Source organism: Diabrotica virgifera, chromosome 1 (assembly GCF_917563875.1).
Source record: "Diabrotica virgifera virgifera chromosome 1, PGI_DIABVI_V3a".
Classification (NCBI taxonomy): domain Eukaryota; kingdom Metazoa; phylum Arthropoda; class Insecta; order Coleoptera; family Chrysomelidae; genus Diabrotica; species Diabrotica virgifera.
In genome coordinates, this window is record NC_065443.1 from 106,545,311 (window position 1) to 106,563,696 (window position 18,386).

General features: G+C 31.1%; 1 protein-coding gene across 1 annotated transcript in view; it reads right to left on the minus strand.

Moving 5' to 3' along the window:
* Positions 1 to 13,137, minus strand: part of LOC114325448 (protein Wnt-7b) — a 444,311-nt gene extending 431,174 nt beyond the window's left edge. Inside the window, exon 1 of the mRNA XM_028273521.2 lies at positions 12,565 to 13,137. Coding sequence (XP_028129322.1) covers positions 12,565 to 12,638 — 74 coding nt within the window. The 5' untranslated portion in view covers positions 12,639 to 13,137. The remainder of the gene's footprint in view (positions 1 to 12,564) is intronic.
* Between the last annotated feature and the right edge of the window lie 5,249 nt (positions 13,138 to 18,386).

The window sequence follows — 18,386 nt, forward strand, 5'->3', positions numbered from 1 at the left end:
ACGTCCACCTACAATAGCCATTTCCTATTTATTAGATTCACTGACAGTAGGTACAAATTTATGTTTATAATTTTTCGGAAACGAATAGAACTTGGTTTGACTATTTCTTGTTGTATTTTTACAATAAATAAGAATTTGGTAAAAGTAGGCAACCAATTATTCAGCCACGTACTAGGAGTAAATAGCATTTAGGTATTTTTGTAAATTAATATAAGATAAATCTCGAGTAGTTGACGATTATATTTCTTACTAATTAAAATAAAAAAAGTCGTAGAAAAAGTATAGTGTTCTACTCGCATGTAATGGCTATTACTCACTCTGATGAATTACGACACTCGCCTACGGCTCGTGTCGCAAACTTCATCATCGTGAGTAATAGCCATCATTACATGCTCGTTGAATAATATACTATTAAAGTTTTAAAACTACAATTTTTTAATGTTAATTTACTAATTTGTTGCTTAGAAAACTGTGAAATTCTAAGAATTTTTAGTTTTCAATAATACCTATTGTATATTTAAGATGAACCTAAAATGAACCAACAACCTTGATATTGCATGGAAAGTTGATTCTTACAGTAATAAAAATGTGGTTAAATGTTATAAGTGAGTTATCAATTAGTTTAAAAGTTATTCAATGTGTTTATCTTAAGGGGGTAGGCGCAAAATCTTGGTCTAATGATATTTAAATGCATTCATTTTTTTCGAATCCCGAGAAAACTAATATTTTTGAAAAATTACATTATTACGGAGGGCCGAAAGGCCTTACAATAAACAAAAAGTCTCTTTAATGAAATATTAGAAATTAAAAATCACACTAAATTTCCTTTTTTTTTTTCACCCCTATAACTTATTAAAATAAACACTATAGAAGTTTTCAGGGACTTTCGGACCTCGGTAATCATGTAACTTTTCATTCTGCGTTTAAATTTTTCAAAAATAAGTATTAGTTTTTTCAGGATTAGAAAAAAAATGAATGCATTTAAATAGCATTGGACCAAGATTTTGCGCCTACCCCCTTAAGCACAGTTTTCTTGCAAAAACATAAGCAATACGGAGATAATAATTATTCCATCATGATTTTTATTAAAATATTGCAATTTTTGACTTATTTTTTGTTTAATTTTTTCTGTAAAGTTTGCATAATATTAAGCTTTCTAATGAGATTATTAATTACTAAATCTTACGTCAGATAAATCAAAGTAATTAATACATAAAATATGTCATGGCCTTTTATTACTCACTATTTTAGAAAATATTAGTTTTTTTTTTCAATAATAAATCGATATTTTTAAAAATATGCTAAGATAAATGGATGGCTATAAATATTTTTACGTTTAATGTTACCATTAAAAGAGTTCAATAATTAAAAAAAGAGATGAATAACCTAATTTTGAATAAGTATATCAATGACTTGCATCTGACCAGTTATATTGAAAAGAAAATTAAAAACTATAAATTTATAAATTTCAAAATTTCAACTCTTCTGGATATTTTAATGCTCACATTAGGTTAATATTTTTTCTTCTCTCATACATTAATATAGCAATTATGGTTTAACTATCTGTATCATAATGAGCTTCATTATGATTCGGATTTTTAACCAATACAATCGCTAGATGACATTCACATTGAAGATGGTACTTGCGCTCTCCGCTACGTGGCTCATTTCGTATCCGTCATACTTGCACCATAGAAAAAGTATAGTATTCTACTCGCATGTAATGGCTACGGCTCGTGTCGCAAACTTCATTATCGTGAGTAATAGCCATCTTTACATGCTCATGTAACATGAGCATGTAAAGATGGCTATTACTTACGATGATGCAGTTTGCGACACGAGCCGTAGCCATTACACATGAGCATGTAAAGATGGCTATTACTCACGATGATGAAGTTTGCGACACGAGCCGTAGCCATTACATGCGAATAGAATACTATACTTTTTCTACGACCTTTTTTATTTGGATTAGTGGACGAATATAATTTTCAACTACTAACATTATTTAAAATCGAAAGATTTTATTTTTCATAGGAAAACATATTTCATATAACTATGGCAACACTGTTAGAATTATTACTCTTCTTGAGTTTATGAAACAGTAGTTGTCATTAGTGTCACGGTATACAATGGCGGTGGCTTTTAAAAATAAGACATATTTTAAGGCAATTACATGAAAAAGAACGTTTGCTCCCAATACAATCCCTTTTACGGAATTAGTACTTAAATGTTTATGTTTACCTTTTAATAACGTCAATCTTAAAATGTCAAATGTTGAAATTTATTCGTCAACAATATACTAACCCATTGTTACCGTTAAAAATCCTTTAAACATTTTTCGAAGTTAATTGTTGATATAAATTTGAATGATTATTTTATTAAATAAACAAGTTTAAGTAAGTTTATTTGCTAATAATAAGTATATTAAACGTTCCATGCACCACTTGAATCTAACTTCAACTCGTGAGTAATGACACGTGAGTAACTTCAGCCAGTGAGTAATGAATTATTACTCACGAGTAAAGTAATGGGTGTTATTATCTATTCAAAAATAGTGAATAATGAGCATAATATTAAACGGTCGAAGAAAAACTATATTTTTATTGGTTATTAGACAAACATAAAACATATACCCAATACCTAAATGTGTATTCTAAGACAAAGGATAGGATTGAAGCAAAGGATTTAAAAATAAGGGAATTAGGTTATAATCTTTATCTAACAATAAAAAACTGAAAACGTTTGTTTTCTATACTTCCACAAAATTTATTATATCTAAGTGACTACAGCTGTTTCGGCGGAGTGCCTTTCTCAAGTAATATAGTTTACAATGTGTTTGCCTTTTTAATCTTCAACTGAAGAGGTTGAGGAGTGGGGAGCTGTTTGTCTCGAGTTGGTCATTCAGAATTATATCTGTATTTTTCAGTTTATTAATTTCCATAGATTCTAAAAAAGATAGCTTAAGGCCTTTATTTTGAATATGTAGAATTTTAAACTCTTCATTGAAAGAATGATTATGATCTAGAAGGTGAAGTGCGTATGTAGAAGTGTCTGTTTTTCTATTGTTGAATGCCCTTTTGTGTTCTGCTATCCGTTTGTCAAAAGTTCTGCCAGTTTGACCGATGTACGTTTTCGGACAGTCACCACAAGTTAGTTTGTACACACCACTCTGTAGTTGCTTTCTCTTTCGGCTTTTATTGTTCTTAATATATTTGCTTAAGTTGTTGTTAGTTCTGAAAGCTGGTGTTATTCCTTTCTTTTTTATGTATCTGGCTATTGTTGTTGTTATCTTGCCAGTATATGTGAGAGAGCAGAAAGTACTGGGTTCTTTCTGTGGTGGTGGATACACTAATTTCAGGGCTTTCTTATGGAGTTTTTGGTTTAAAATTTTGTTAACTGTTTGTTCGTTATAGCCGTTGTTTACTGCTATTTGTTTAATGATGTTTAGTTCTATTTCGAAGTTATTTTTTGTCATGGGAATTTCTGTCAGTCTATGTATCATGCTATGGTAGGCTGCTAATTTGTGTTGTGTAGGATGGGATGATGAATTGTGTATAGTTGTGTCAGTATGGGTAGGTTTATGATATATGGAGAACTCATGTTTGTTGTGTAGTCTGGAAATCGTTACATCTAGAAAGTTTATAGAGTTATTCTGTTCTGTTTCTACTGTAAACTCAATATTATTATGAAGTGAATTAATATATGATAGAAATTGGTCAAGTTGTCTGTTAGTTCCTGTAAAGCATACTAGTATATCATCCACGTATCTCCACCAATATAAGAACTGTTTAAATACGGGATGATTAGAAATTGTTGTTTCAAGTTGGTTCATAAATATATCTGATAGCAATGGGCTTAGAGGATTACCCATAATAAGTCCTGCACTGTTGTTTGTGTATATTTGATTATTGAATTCAAAATAGTCTTGATTTATGCAAATTTCAAGAAGGTGTAAAATTTCAGATGCAATGATCGGATTTGTACTATTATGGTCTAAAAGATTCTTAACTAAAACAAAAGTTTCTGTAGGAGGAACACTAGGAAAAAGATTTTTTACGTCAAATGAAATTAGTCTGGAGTTTTTGGGCAATTGAAAATGTTGTATTTTATTAACTAGTTCTAGTGTATTTTTTACGGTGAATTTAGGTGAAAATTTAGTGTATTCTGTAATAATATCTGACAGTTTTTTTGAAATTTTATATGACGGAGCTGTATAAAAAGGCCTTAAGCTATCTTTTTTAGAATCTATGGAAATTAATAAACTGAAAAATACAGATATAATTCTGAATGACCAACTCGAGACAAACAGCTCCCCACTCCTCAACCTCTTCAGTTGAAGATTAAAAAGGCAAACACATTGTAAACTATATTACTTGAGAAAGGCACTCCGCCGAAACAGCTGTAGTCACTTAGATATAATAAATTTTGTGGAAGTATAGAAAACAAACGTTTTCAGTTTTTTATTGTTAGATAAAATGAACTTCCATCAAGTAACGGTCGAATCCATCAATTATAATCTTTATAATGCAAAAATGTCAATTCCCCTGGTATAAAAATATACTAAGGGATATAGAAATCTGAACATCCATTATAAATTATTATTTTTTGAAAATATCTTACAATTACAGAAGAGCAAAATGAACAAAAGATTAAAATTTCAAAGGATGCTCAAGAGAATTCTCTAAATATAAATTAATTTATTAGAAGAATTATCTAACTTAATTTATCAATGGCTGGTTGCACCAACAGATATTGAGCTTAAGACGTACCTTAAGCTTAAATATAAATGTAAATCCTTATGCTGGGACCACACTAACATCTAATGCCGTTAATTATTATCGCATTATTTGACATATCTCTAATGCAAATAATGCCATAATTAACGGCATTAGACGCTAGTATGGCCTCAGCATTAAAATATAAGCTGAGGTGGGCTAAGCTGGAGCTTAAGGCCTGTTGGTGCAACCAGGCATAAGTTTCCGATCCATTATGTCCCACCCGTGTTTAATTGGGGATAAATCTGGGTATCTAGGAGGCCAGGGCAAAAGATTGACTCCAGCCTTTTCAAAGAAGTTCACGGATGGTTTTGCGGTATCCTGCAGAAATATTGAAATATAGAGTGTCTGAATATAAGGTATGAGATGAGGTTTCAGAATTTGTAAGAGGTAACATTAAACCATAACCGATGAAACTTAACACCATAACCCCATGAATACAATTTTTTCATAAATGTCTCATTGAGGGTCCAGCTCTACATGCCATACAGTAATATAGATTTTATAGATAATGTGTAGCAGCGTATTAATTTGATGTTAAGATTTATGGTAATATCTTTATTAATACGAACTTTCTTTTGTTTATAGAAGGCGGCTCTGCATTTTTTACTGTGTATTCTTATTTCTTGTTTAACGTTTGTACCCAAACATCTGATATTATTGACTCTTTCTAACTTTATTCCATACACTCTGATGTGCATTGGTTGTAACTCGTTTTGCTAATAACGTTTTATCATACGTTTTGTCTTAGAAGTATAAGTTTTAGCTCATATTGATCAAATGCTTTAGTCACCCTATTTATAAGTCGTTGCAACTCGATTTCATTGAAAGCAGTCAGTACCATGTCGTCTACGTACCTGAGATTGTTGGCACTAATTCCCATATTTTAATGGCTGTTTGTCTATCGAAGGCTTCTTTGGAGATAAGTTCGGAATAGACATTAAAAAGTAGAAGCGAGAAAATACACCCCTTCCACACTCCACGTCGTATCTCCATTGCTTCCTTCGTATTCTGACGAATTTGTATGTTTTCAAGTTATAAATCTCGTTTTCGTCGTATCTCCATTATAAATTTTTGATAATATGGAGATCTTTGTCATTTATTATCACCTGCCGTAAGACACCTAGCAGTTTGACGTGGATTACTTGATGAAAGGCCTTCTCAAAGTCGATAAAACTACATGTTTAAACCATTACCAGCAAACTGTTGTTTGTTGGGTTTATAGTTCAGAGAAATAAGGAAAACAAATATCATGTTGGTGACACAACCCGCTCCAGGCCGAAACAAAATTTTTTGAGTAATATGGACATCTATAATAATAACCTATATGTTTCCTGCAGCCGCTTTGATGACATAGTTATAAACAAATGAAGATCAAAAAACGGTAAATTTTTCCCTGTTTTCGTCTATTACCAAAAAGTTAAGCATTTTAAACAAATTTGAGAGTAAGAAACTCATAAATCGTATAAAAAAGTTAAATATGACGTTCGCTAAATATGTCTATCCTTATTGGTTACTTAGAAAATTACAAAATAAATAATAAATTTTGAGTTTTTATAAATATTCATAGCTTATGTAAAAATTAACTTAGAACCTTCTTATTACACGGAATGCTGAGGCTTCTGGTGCGTAAATCATACCCTAAATTTTAAAGCAATTGGTCAAATAGTTTAAAAGTTATTTAATTTGTTTATCCCAAATTAATTTTTTGCAACACTATAAGTCAGAAAATGATGAAGTTGCAGTAATACTTTGGATAGTTTATGAAAGAAGAAGATTTGCACTATTAATTTATTTAAAAAAAATGAGAAAAATTAATTCTAAATATTGCAAAATTATTTTGCAAGAACATGTGAAATAAAAAAGGGGGCTAACTTCGTCCCTAATTGTACTAGGACAATTGTTTTTCTTCCTAAATGTGTATAAAAATTCAGTCTTTCTAAATATAAAAAAATAATTTTTCTACGGGTCACAGTTAAAAAGTTATTCTAATTTTTTTGCAAAATCCTTTTACACTGTTTAAAATTACTTTTTGTCATTTTTTTTTAATTAACTTAATAGTACAAATGCTCTTCTTTCATAAACTGTCCGAAGTGTTACTGTAAACCTCATAATATTCTGACTTATCGTGTTGCAAAAAAATGAATTTGGGATAAACAAACTAAATAACTTTTAAACTATTTGACCAATTGCTTTGAAATTTAAGTTCATTTAAGTGAAATAGGAGTTTCAGCATTCCGTGTAATAAGAAGGTTTTAACTTAATTTTTACTTATGATATGAACATTTATAAAATCTAAAAATTTATGATTTATTTTGCAATTTTCTAAGCAACAAATAAGGATAGACATATTCAGCGAACGCCATATTGAAGTTTTTTTTATATGATTTATGAGTTTCTTATTCTCAAATTTGTTTATAATGAAAAAGACTAAGTTTTCACTCTAATGGCATATAAAACAACATAATGCTATTCTACATCCCACCAGAATGAAAATAATGGGAATTTTTGTTTATAATGCTTTACTTTTTAGTAATAGACGAAAAAAATGCGAAAATTTACGGTTTTTTATCTTCATTTGTTTATAACTTACCTACACCCGAGAGGGCGGATTAAAATCGGCAGCAGGAAATATATAGGTTATTAATATAGATGTCCATACTACTCAAAAAAATTTGGTTTCGGCCTGGAGGGGGATGTGTCACGAGAAAAATCTTATTTCTCTGGACTATTATATGACTGCGGACACTAAATCCATTCGGGAAGCAGCAAAGTGAATAATGCTTCTCTGGTTCTAAGGTTGTTTCTGCAACCATATCTACTGTTTCGCTTAGTTCTACTTCTATTACGTTATTTATAAGTTCTCTAGTGCAATATTCTTAAGAACATTTTCGGTACGTTATTTATTATGGTTTCCAGTCTTCTTTCCATTTTAGTCTCAAAGTTCCTGGAATTATATATCTAGATACTCAGTAGTGGCGCACTGAGCATGGTTCCGCGGATTCCGCGGCCCGCTCTAAAGCGCTTTTTGCTTCTTTTGTTTCTAATTTGATGGAGACATTTTGAACTACACAAGTACACACTACGAAATGTAACTGCTTAATAAATTTTAATTTTTGTGTGGGTACTTATTAATAAAACCGAAAAATGACTATTTATCAAAAAATTTGAAGTCAAAATTTATTAAGAAACACAGGGAACGCTTTTGTAAGGTTCCTTGCTCGTTTTACCTGCTTGCCGAAGTCCTTGTTTAAAGACTAACCGCCGATGCCTGCCTACACGTGCTAACTCAAACACTTGTATTTTTTATATTAGCACTATCCATGAATAAGTTGTAGGTAAACTAAAAAGTTGCAAAAATTCGGAAACTGAGATATTCAATGCAAGTTTTATAAGGTGGATCATAAAAATAATCCAAATAAAATAAGCTAGATACTCAATACTCGTGTTATACAATGTGAGTTTTTATTGGGCGGGTGGGCCCGCATCTCAACTGGAACCATGGCCCGCTGATCTATCGGTACGCCACTGATTCAGTAGGCTACATTTTGTTGTTAGGTAAAGGTCTCAAATTAAAAAAAAATATGATACATATATTTTTAATTAACAAATCCTTGAAGCCGATCTGGAAAGCCATACATGCCGATTATTTCATAACAAAAAAGTAGATGATTTACAAGTATCTGTATACCTATTAATTGGTTTATTTGTCTTGAAATATTTATTTATGTTTAAGGAAATATTAAGTTATTGTACCCATAATACATAAACATACTCGTAATGTTAAAAATTTAACATTAAAAAATCATCAATCATTTATATTGTAATCCAAACTTAAAAGATTTCATTCAACTCATAGTAGCCAAAGGCAACAATATCTTCACAGAAGGATCAAATTAATAACTTAAAACAATAACCATAAAACCACATCATTAGCCAGATAGTCCTTGGAAAATGTATATTTATAGGATTCTTAAAATATACAAATTTGTAAGAACCAAAATAGACCAAGATGGATATATCGGAAATAATTAACATCAATAAATATGCAAATAAGATGGAGATTCTAAAATTTATAACCCAATAAACCAAAATATTGGTTTTTTAGGTTGTATTTGAATACCTATACATTTTAATTAAAAAATGTTCTACATATTTTTTTATCTTTACTGTTTTCATTTATTGACTGTCAATTATTAATTTACTACCTATTATAACTAAAACCGGAAGTGGAATAAATACGCAAACTAACATATTATGCCCCCAAGGCCAGTGCAAGAAAATGAAAAAAAAAACAATATATACAGTCGGAAAAATGAAAGAATACCCATGAACGATGGGTATATCCATGAACGGTGGGTGAACCCTCTGCTACGCGTCGGGTAGTAAACTTCATTCTCGGGAGGAAAAGTAGCACTTTGCTCCCTTGTTATACAAATAGCTATTATCCCATGCCTAGATTTTGTGTCACACTGGAATTATTAAAAATCGATTATCTACAAGACATCTAACTTGAGTGACTTGGCAACATTTAGCGCGTCTATGGGTATAATAATATTGTTATCACAATATTGTGCCTACGTTTTTTCAAATTTTCCATATTCTCCAAATTCGTTGTTATAAAATTTTTTGATATTTTTTGGATCCTTCTGAACAAAAAAGTTCTCTTGCAATTTTTTTAAATCAGGTCGTTTTCGAGTTATAGGCTTAAAAACAAAAGTAAAAAATATTATTTTTGATATTACGAAGTGTCTAAATTCAAGTTTAAGCCTTCTTGTATCAGCTCCCTGTAAGTCGTTTGGGCTTGTTTTATTTTAAAACATTGTTTTTTAATTGTTAATGAATTTAATTGTTAACACGTTGGCTGCCGTAAAAGTTGAGGTCTGCGGCCAAGAGTCTCCCGTTTCTATGCTTCTGAGACAACTACGGTGAGTCACGAGGCGGTTATCAACAACAACATGAGACACCACATTTGTGTCTCACGGCAGCCAACGTGTTAAAAAAGCTCGGGTTCATTTTTGCGAAAGCATATTCGTAAGACACCTCATTCTATCGTTTAAGAAGTCACATATTCGAAAAGTGGTCCCAATATCATTTAAACAATAATTTTATGACCATATCTGCATTTTCAGACAAACTGTAATTGTTTATTTTCAATCAAATTAATTCAAACAAACTTTCATTACTGTAAAACCAGTATCAAGATAGAGAACACAACAACAATTTGTCTGCTCGAATAGTAAACTTTTCAATATTTTTGGGAAAAATAATATTGTATTATTTTAGATTAATATGTAAAAAAGTGACTAAAACTAAGAAGTATTTTCTAAATTAATGATATTATAAACAAATACTATAAAGCAAAAAAATTGTAAAGCAGCTGATTCATTCCAGAGAGCAATTTCACTCCATTGATGTCACGTTTTTATTCCAAAAGGTTTGAAGACTCCTCAAAACATCTAATCTAGGAAAATCGGGAGAAAATATTTTAGCTACTTTGGCTAATTTTCATAAAAAACTTTTAAAATTTTCGGAGCAATATTTAAAAATTCCGTAAATAATTTGTATGTTTAATACGTCGTAATTTTTCTGGGTGCACTTTTTGCTATAGGTAAGTTAGCGAAGTTGGCTTATTTTCATCCCTAAAAATCGTAGTATAATTTTTAAATAATCTTTTTGCGGCACCCTGTAGGTATTATGCTTAAAATTTACACGAATCAAATTAAACATACCCACATTACAAATTTTTAAATGAAATATATCTCGCTGAAGATGGTGATTGTGACAAAACGCCGTGGGCGATTTTTAGTTCACTTTTTATAATACAAATACTACAGAGGGTTAATATTTACTCATTTACATTTAATAATTTATAGTTTAGAATAATTTATAGTTCAGAATATTACTTCATAATATTTTACATGTTAGTTTATTAACAGGTACAACTTGTACCACATAATACTAGTCACTACTACAATACCTAGTAGCAAGAAAGAAAGATCAGTTAATATCAGTGAGTAAATAGAAGAATACAATTAATCGAAAAAAAAATGCACTAAAAAGTCCTGTAATCAGAATTAAGAGTAACTGACTGGTCAGGATTAAAATAGGAATAAAAGCAGAGCCAAACAGAAAATGGATTCCTAATAACACAAAATCTATGATAGTTGTAGCACATGCAAATACTGTCAAATACAGGGTGTTTCGAAAAGATTGGTCATAAATTATACCACCGATTCTGGGGTCAAAAATATATTGATTGAACCTCACTTACCTATATAAAATAGTGCACACAAAAAAAGTTACAGCCCTTTGAAGTTAGAAAATGAAAATCGATTTTTTTCGTATATCGAAAACTCTTAGAGATTTTTATTGAAAATAGATCTGTAGCATTCTTATGGCAGCAATATCTTTAAAAAAATTAGAGTGAAATTTGTGCACCCCATAAAAATTTTATGGAGGTTTTGTTCTCTTCAACCACCCCAAACTTCTGTGTACGTTCCAATTAAATTATTATTGTGGCACCATTAGTTAAACACAACGTTTTTAAAGCTTTTTGGTCTCCAAGTACTGTTTCGATAAGCCAGTGTTTATCGAGATATTTTGAATATTTGTCGAATCCACCACATACTATATATGGTTAAGTAAGATTATAGAGACCTGTTACCAGAATGTGTGGTATAATTTATGACTAATCTTTTCGGGACACCCTGTATAGTATTATTAAAAATTATATATGGATAAAGCTATAATGAAAACAAAATTAATACATGAAACTAGACGAAAAATTTATAAAAGGAATTAAAAGAGCATAGATTAACAATTGGTCAACAATTTTGAGAAGAAAAATAAATACTTTAGCTGTGGGACATCTAGTCTCGCTGAGATAATGTCATCATTTTATTATTTTTATATTTCTAGAATAAGCACAAATCTTCCAATACTTAGGAGTAGAATTAGAAGACAGCGGAAGTCAAGAAACAGAAGTTAATAATAGAATTAAAAAAACTATGAAACTATAGATACTAAGCAATGAGTAATAAATTCATAAATAAAAAAATAACAATAAAAAACGAAAAGTACTGTGTCCAAGTCCAAGACTTTTGGTTGCGAGTCGTGGGTTCTAACCAAACGACAAAAAAGAGTAAAATATAGGCAGTAGAAATAAAATACCTTAGACGGGAGATTTTTGGAAATCTAGTCAACCTCAGAATATACATAAAGAAGGCAACTGAGTTGGTGAAGTCATCTACAGAGAATAGATTATCGATACAAAACCGGTGAAAGAAATTTGGCAGGCAAAAACGCAAAGAAGAAAGCAAAAGGTAGACCACGAGAAACATGGGATAGAACCAGGCGCGGATACAGAGGGGGGTCAACGGGTCCATTTTTTATTTTTTTTTCTGTCAACCAGAGCTCAATTCTTTTGATACCGTAGGTATCTGAGATGACTGAATTTTATAAATCTGAACAATAAAATATTTGCGGTACGTCTGACCCCCCTATTATGAATTTCTAGATCCGCGCCTGGATAGAACCCTAGGAAACATATTCGAGAAAAAAGGGGAACAACATGGATATGAGAAAGGTTGCTGGGCAGAAATAAGAAGGAATGGGTAAAATTTCTACATAATGTAAATATATAGCAGACCATTAGAAGTTTAAGATTAAGTTTGATATTAATATTGAGCTGTTTTTTTAGTGTATTATAATGTATTGTCGTCATACACCACTATGTGGTAACAGAGCTTTTCTTGAAAATACATATTATATACTTAGTTTAATTTACCTCGAACTGTACAGAGAGACAATCCACACCAAAAGTGCAAATCCCTTCGTCCGTTCTTTCCGGCTAAGGAACATGCTGATTTCTCAGCCAAAACTGTTTTTTCGATTCACAAAACATCACTAACTTCACCACGAAAGTTATCAAATGATCAATAGATTTTTCACTCAAATCATTATATTAAAAAGTAATTATTTCCTTACACACCTTCCCGGACCAAGACAGTACACTTGAGGTATGTTTAAAAGGCAATAAACCATTGTTTGATGTGTCATTAAGTCTTATTTAAACAAAATGTTCACCGTTAAGTGAATTATCGTGTAGAAAAGACATTTTCGATTGATTCGTTAAAGAGACTCGATCATTTTTTCATTTTTCGCGCGCCGAGTGCGAGTAGTACCACCGTTCCCGTGCCAGATAGTAGATGGACCGATACTTGGTCAATGATGCTGTGTTTTGGTGTGTTTGGTGTTTAGTCTCACCTGCTTGCCGTACCTGAGATCTGGGCCAATCAAATCACCGCTAACCCCTCTCCGCCCCTTTTAGTGTATGTCGGTGATAATTGTTACAACTTCTCCATTGTGATAACGACAGTTCATCATCGACTCGGTAAGGTAATGATATGGATAGAGATCTTTTTGACAAATGACGTGTGGCGTGTTTTCTCACAATTCTTTTTGTTTTCATCGTGTTGGACGATAATAAATAGATTATTTTATTTAAGTTTTGTAAATTAGAGCTGACGTGAGCTTTTATCAGAGGTTGAAATGCGAACACTTAGTTGGCATTTGTGCTTTTTATTGATTGCTTGAGTCATTATCTAATAACTAAGCGGTAACTCTACGTCAATTACTATCGTAACATGTCGATTTAATGCCTCAATTGCCGTCACGTTCAGCATACCATCAATAATTAATTTGATTTACTTATGAATATAAAAGAAATTAGTTCCTGTACAGGTTGTCCCATTTAAAAAAAAATCGTATAAATATTACAATTAGTTTATAATTCGTAAGAAGGTGTCTTTCATTGCCCTTATTTTGTAAAATTGGACGATTGGCTGACATTTCTTAACCAATCAACTATGAGTTCATTCATCATTTAGCCTCAAAAGTCCACTGCTGATGTCTTCCCTTGGTCCACATTCCAATAACCTCTTTTTCCATCACCCATATGTCATGCTAGCGGTGTGTCCTACCAATTTTCATTTTTCTTGCAATCCCTTCAATTACGTTAGTCAAGAGATAAAGTTAAAAGGGTACACGAAACAATCTACCAATGGATGGACTGCATTTTGAGAAGCCATGTGATATAGTGGGAGATACAGTGTAAGCACAAGTAGCCAGAGCTTATACACACAGAAAATCCAGTTACGAATGGGCTAATAGCTAGACTCAATGATGACAGACGTCATGTCCTCGACCATTCGGATAACCAGATTATATTGGACGAATGGAGAAATTTAGAGTTATTGGATCTTCCAAGTCAAAATGGTATCCTTTTCATGTTCCATGTCCTTTCAAAACGTTGGTTACCATCATAGCTATCTTAATTTTATTCACTATCACCCTAAATAGCATGCTTGTATCAACACCATACCAATCTCGCAAGTTCTTCAACCATGAGGTTCTTCTTCGTCCTGGACTGCGTTTGCCTGCTATTTTTCCTTGCGTGATATTTTGTAGCAACCTATACAGGGTGTTTCATTAATAATTGTCCATATAGTAACAGAAGAAACGTTAGCACAAAATACGAAGATTTAACCTAAAACACTTAAATCAAATGTGGTTCCTTACCGAGTTACAGGGTGTTTTATCTAAAAATTTAAAAACTATTTTTGCTCAGCATTTTAAAACTACTCGACGTATCCTTTTCATACCTGGCAGGAAGTTTAGGTACTATACAAACTACTAAATTATGTTAAAAAAACGTTTATGGCTATTACCAGAGGCGTAGGACAGTAGAAAGTGAATGGTTGACCCTTTCCAAATTCTACGCCACTGGCGAAATTGCTATTTTAGTTCAATTTTTGGATTTTCCAATACTTTCTATGAAAATAATATACTCTTCATTCGTAACGATAAAGTCATTAGTTTTCGAAATATTTGAAATTAAAAATGAAACGACACGGCTATTTTGATCAGTGTATTGTGTCGCTTCATTTTTAATTTCAAATATCTCGAAAACTAATCATTTTATCGTTACTATCGTTACGAATAAACAGTATATTATTTACATAAAAAGTATTGCAAAATAAAAAAATTACACTATAATAGCAATTTTGTCAGTGGCGTAGAATTTGGGAAGGGTCAATCAGTCCCTATCCCCTGTCGTACGCCTCTGGTATTAGCTAGAAACGTTTATTTATCTTAATTTAGTAGGGTGTAAAGTACCTACACTGTCTGCCAAGTATGATAAGGATACGCCAAATAGCTTTAAAGTACTGGGTACAAATAATTTTTAAATTTTATTCATATGAATCATATCATAAATTAATCAAAATAACTGTGCCGTTTCATATTTAACTTCAAATATCTCGAAAACTAATGACTTTATCGTTACCAAGGAAGCGTATATTATTTACGTAGAAAGTATTGTAGAATCGAAAAATGGCACTAAAATAGTAATTCCTCCAGTGGCGTAGAATTTGAGAAAGGTCAACCATTCATCATCCCCTGTCGTACGTCTCTGGTAGTAGCTAGAAACATGTATTTATCATAATTTAGTAGGGTGTCTAGTAGTTGCACTTTCTGCCAAGTATGAAAAGGATACGTCGAATAGTTTTAAAATGCTGAGCAAAAATAGTTTTTAAATTTTTAGATAAAACACCCTGTAACTCAGTAAGGAACAACATTTTATTTAAGTGTTTTAGGTTAAATCTTCGTATTTTGTGCTAAGGTTTCTCCAGTTACTATATGGACAATTATTAATGAAACACCCTGTATTTGGGACCTCTCATTACGTGTCCGAAATACTTCAGTTTTCTCTGCTTGATGCTTTTTATGATCTCAGTAGTCTTGCTGAGACGTTCTAGTATTGTGGAGTTTCGAATCTTCTCCACCCAGGAAACTTTTAAAATTCTTCTGTGGCATAGCACTACATTTCGAAAGCCTCAAGGCGATTTAGATCGGTTTTATTCACAGTCCAGGACTCGACACCGTAAAGTAAGACCGAGAACACCTAGCAGCGAAGTAGGCGGATCCTTAATGGCAATTTTAGGTCTCTGTTACATAACACCTTGGACATCCTTCTAAAAGCGGTTCTAGCCTGCTCTATCCTAGATCTAGTTTGGTAAAATGATATAATAAACCGAAATCTTGTGAGTAAAGTCAAATTAGCCTAATAAAATAAAAAAAAGTCAAAATGTAAATTCGTACAGGTTAAAACAAATTTTATATCAAAGTTTAGGTGGGTACGAAAGATATTTTTAAGAAAGTATCCAAATCATACAAGGGGATCATTATTTAAATAATTAAAAAGTGGTCATTTTTGCAAAAAAAAAATACTTTTTTAACTGCTGAGGTAATTCACTTATTAATGAAGATATATGGGATTGTTTCTGCAAATTTGAAGGGTAAATATTTCACATAAGACTTACTGAATTAAATTTGACCCCCTATTTATTTAAATAATTGTATATAAATCTTTAAAAACAAATTTGCAAAAAATTATTTTTAGCGTTTTAAATAGGCAATATAAAATATCTTACTTTACAGATTAAGTTGCACTATACTACCAGTACTAAGCAAAAAAAAAATTGGTCGAAAAATATTTAATATTTTTTGAGATATTGAATTTGTTTATTAAATGTTACTATATTTTCAATTGCAAAAACGCGGTTGTTGCCAAAGAAATATTCACCTGCTCAAGACCTTATTATTTTTTATTTTAGGTATATTTTCGATAAATGTATTGATAAATTCAAATTTCGATTAAACTTCCCCCTAAAATGGCATTTGAAAATTATTCAAATTTGTTTATAATTTGTTTTTTTAATAACGTCGCGGGGATTAAGTATTTTGAAATGCCGTTTCGATAATTGGGTTCCTGGGAATTTTTTACTAATTAACAAAATTTTTTGTCGGTTTTTCTTCTTCTTTTTTTTGGAGTTATATTACTACGGGCCCTTTTAGGGTTGTTTTATTAAGAATGTCGAATCTCTGAGTTGTAGATTCTAGACCTAAAAATATTAAGATTTAACTAAAATCTCTTAAATAAAATGTGGCTACTTACTGAATTACAGGGTGTTTTATTTAAAAATTTAAAAATTATTGTTACCAAGTACTTTAAAACTATTTGACGTATCCTTATCATACTTGGCAGAAAGTCTGGCTATTATACACCCTACTAAATTGTGATTAATAAACGTTTCTATCTAGTGCCAGAGGCGTACGACAGGGGATAATGGGAGATTGACCCTTCCCAAATTCTACGCCACTGCGTGAATTACTATTTTAGCGAAATTGTTCGATTCTCCAGTACTTTGTATGTAAACTACTTTATTAGTATCGATAAAGTCATCAGTTTGAGAGATATTGGAAGTTTAAAATGAATGAATGAATGAATCAAAGTAACTATGCCGTTTCATTTTTAACGTCCAATATCTCGAAAACTAATGACTTCATCGTTACCAGTAAAGAGTATGTTATTTACATAGAAAGTATTGGAGAAACGAAAAATTTTACTAAAATAGTAATTCCCTCAGTGGCGTAGAATTTGGGAAGGGTCAACCATTAACTATCCCCTGTCGTACGCCTCTGGCACTAGCTAGAAACGTTTATTAATCACAATTTAGTAGGGTGTATAGTATCCACACTGTCTGCCAAGTATGATGAGGATACGTCAAATAGTTTGAAAGTATTTGGTAAAAATATTTTTTAAATTTTTAAATAAAACACCCTGTAATTCAGTAAGTATCCACATTTTATTTAAGTGATTTTAGACCAATGTTAATATTTTTAGGCCTAGAATCTACAAATTAGAAATTCGACATTCTTAATGAAACTTAACCCTAAAAGGGCCCGTAGTAATATAACTCAAAGAAAAAAAAAGAAGAGGAAAAAAAGACAAAAAAATTTGTTAATTAGTGAAAAATTCCCAGGAATCCAATTATCGAAACGGCATTTCAAAATATTTAATCCCCGCGACGTTATTAAAAAAACAAATTATAAACAAATTTGAATTACATATTTTCAAATGCCATTTTAGGGGGAAGTTTAATTGAAATTTGAATTTATCAATACATTTATCGAAAATATACATAAAAATAAAAATAATAAGCTTCAATACAGATGAATATTTCTTTGGCAACAACCGCGTTTTTGCAATTGAAAATAGAATAACATTTAATAAACAAATTTAATATCTCAAAAAATATTAAATATTTTTTTACCAATTTTTTTTTTAATAATACTGATAATATAGCGCAACTTTTGCTGTAAAATAAGATATTTTATAGTGCTTATTTAAAACGCCAAAAATAATTTTTTGCAAATTTATTTTTAATATTTTATATATAATTATTTAAATAAATATGAGGTCAAATTTAATTTAGTAAGTCTTATGTGAAAGATTTACCCTTCAGCTTTGCAGAAAACAATTCTATAGAGCTTCATTAATAATAAAATGACCTCAGCAGTTAAAAAAGTAATTTTTTTGCAAAAGTGACCCCTTTTTAATTATTTAAACAATGATCCCCTTGTATGATTTGGATACTTTCTTGAAAATATCTTTTGTACCCACCTAAACTTTGATATAAAATTTGTTTCAACTTGTACGAATTTACATTTTGATTTACATGTAGTGTAATTTTATTTTACTAGACT